We start from the raw sequence: 2,099 nt of genomic DNA on the forward strand, positions 1-2,099 counted from the left end.
GGCAATGTTGTGTTTCAAGTGTTTCTGGACGCTTTTCAGACATGTTACAAGCCCATGTTTCAAGTGTTTTAGTTGTTTCAGATGTATGTTTCAATTGTTTCATGCGAATGTTGCAAAAGTAGATCAAGATGTTGCATATGTTGCAATAGTTATACACGTATGTTGCAAGTGTCTATCCCTAATGTTTCATCTGTTTTTTTGTACACATATGTTGCAAGTGTTTCAGACGCATGTCTCAAGTGTTTCATCTTGCAAGTGTTGTATCTGAATGTTTCAAAAGTAGATCGGGATGTTGTACATGTTGTAATGGAAAGACAATACAAGTCTGGTCAAGGAAGGAAGAAAGAAAGAAGATATTAGTCCCGGGCCGACGTCGTCTGCGTTCGCACTCAGCTGGAGTAAGCTACGTAGATCTTTATGTCTGACGTCGCGTAGCCGTTGAAGTTGGAGCCGGCTCCAGTGGTGTAGGCGCCCATGTCGTCGAAGACGAGCCAGTCGCCCACGGCCATCTCTGGTAGCTGGTACCCGGTGACCACCGTGTCGAGAGAGTCGCACGTTGGGCCGAACACCGTGGAAGTGTAGGTTTTGTGGCCGGGGCGCGGGCTGGCGAGCGGCCTCGGGGTCGGCACGTAGTGGTCCATGATGATGCAGTTGAGCGAGCCATAGAGGCCGTCGTCGATCCAGTACTCGCGCACCTCTCGACGCGTGCGCTTACCGATGACGTGCGCGGCGAGCGTGAAGGCGGTCTCGGCGAAGTACCGCCCGGGCTCGCCGATCACCTCCACGCACGGCAGGTCGCCGAAGTGGTGCGCGAGCGCGTCGTTGATCACCGCCGCGGCGTCGTCGAAAGTGGGACCGGACACGAACCCGCCGCCGATGTCGAGGACGCGCATGGGCGGCATCCCGAGGGCAGCGGCGGCGTCGAACGCGCCGCGCGCGGCCTGAATGGCCCCGCGGTACACGCCGAGGTTGGACGCGCCGCTGCCGACGTGGAAGGAGACGCCGGCCACGGTGACCCCGGCGCGCTGGGCGGCGCGCAGGAGCGGCACGACCTCGTGGGCGTGCGCGCCGTACTTGGTGCCCAGGTCGACCCTGACGTCGCCGCCGTCGGGGCCCTTGAGGCGGAGCAGGAGCTGGCAGCCCGGGTGGCAGCGCCTGACCTTGGCCACCTCCTCCTCGGAGTCGTAGGTGGTGAAGTTGACCCCGACCTCCGCGGCGTACTCGAGGTGCGCCTCGGGCTTGCAGGGGTTGGCGTAGACGATGTCCCGCGGCTGGACGCCGAGCGCGAGCACTGCCTCGATCTCGGAGCGGCTGGCGCAGTCGAAGCCCGCGCCGAGCGCGGCGAGCGCGCCGAGGAGCGCCGGGTCCGGGTTGCACTTGACGGCGTAGCAGGGGCGCGCGTCCGGCAGCGCCCGGCGCCACGCCCGGAAGAGGTCAACGACCTTGGTGAGGTCGAAGACGTAGAAGGCGCTGCGCTGGGGCGGGCTGGTGGAGGCGAGGATGGAGTGGACGAGGCCGGACACGGCGTCCTGCTTGTCCTTGAGGGCGTCGCGCTTGAACGCGAGCAGCTTCCTGTCCCTGACGCCGGGCGCCGCAAGCACGGCCTGCAGGGGGCTGCTTCCAACCATGGTGATGACGACGGGCGCGATAAATGAGCAAGCAGCGTGATCGAGCTTTGTTTGATGGAGAGCTCCTGTTGCCTGAAAACCAAGATGTAGAAGAGAGAGAAAAAAGGAGAACGTTAATAAACGATGACGATGTAAACGTTGCAGCAGCTTCCTTTATTTCGTGACGTCTGGTTGTGCCATTATGCTGGTCACCTGCGTCTAGTAGTGTTTAAAAAAACTCCAAGTATTATGTTATTATTATTATTATATAAAAGGTAAAGAAGAAACATTTCATCGCATGCATGCACCAACGCAAGCATCGGATGCTGAGTCGAGGGACGCATGCATTTTAGACTGCTTGTGTTTTGTTTGCACAATGAACTACTGACCGAGGCGAGACGATGATCGATCCAATGGATCTGGCAAGTGACGCCAAGCAAGCGTGAGGGGTGAGGCGAAGGCGAGAAGGTCGTTTGGTGAGACGCGTCTCTT

General features: G+C 58.7%; 1 protein-coding gene across 1 annotated transcript; it reads right to left on the bottom strand.

Annotated features, from left to right (window-relative positions):
• Positions 1-389: 389 nt before the first annotated feature.
• LOC136546680 (ornithine decarboxylase 1B, chloroplastic-like) lies at positions 390-1,628 on the bottom strand. Its single transcript, XM_066538643.1, has one exon. The coding sequence runs from the start codon at positions 1,626-1,628 to the stop codon at positions 390-392; it is 1,239 nt and encodes a 412-aa protein (XP_066394740.1).
• Between the last annotated feature and the right edge of the window lie 471 nt (positions 1,629-2,099).

Source organism: Miscanthus floridulus, chromosome 3, assembly GCF_019320115.1.
Source record: "Miscanthus floridulus cultivar M001 chromosome 3, ASM1932011v1, whole genome shotgun sequence".
Classification (NCBI taxonomy): Eukaryota; Viridiplantae; Streptophyta; class Magnoliopsida; order Poales; family Poaceae; genus Miscanthus; species Miscanthus floridulus.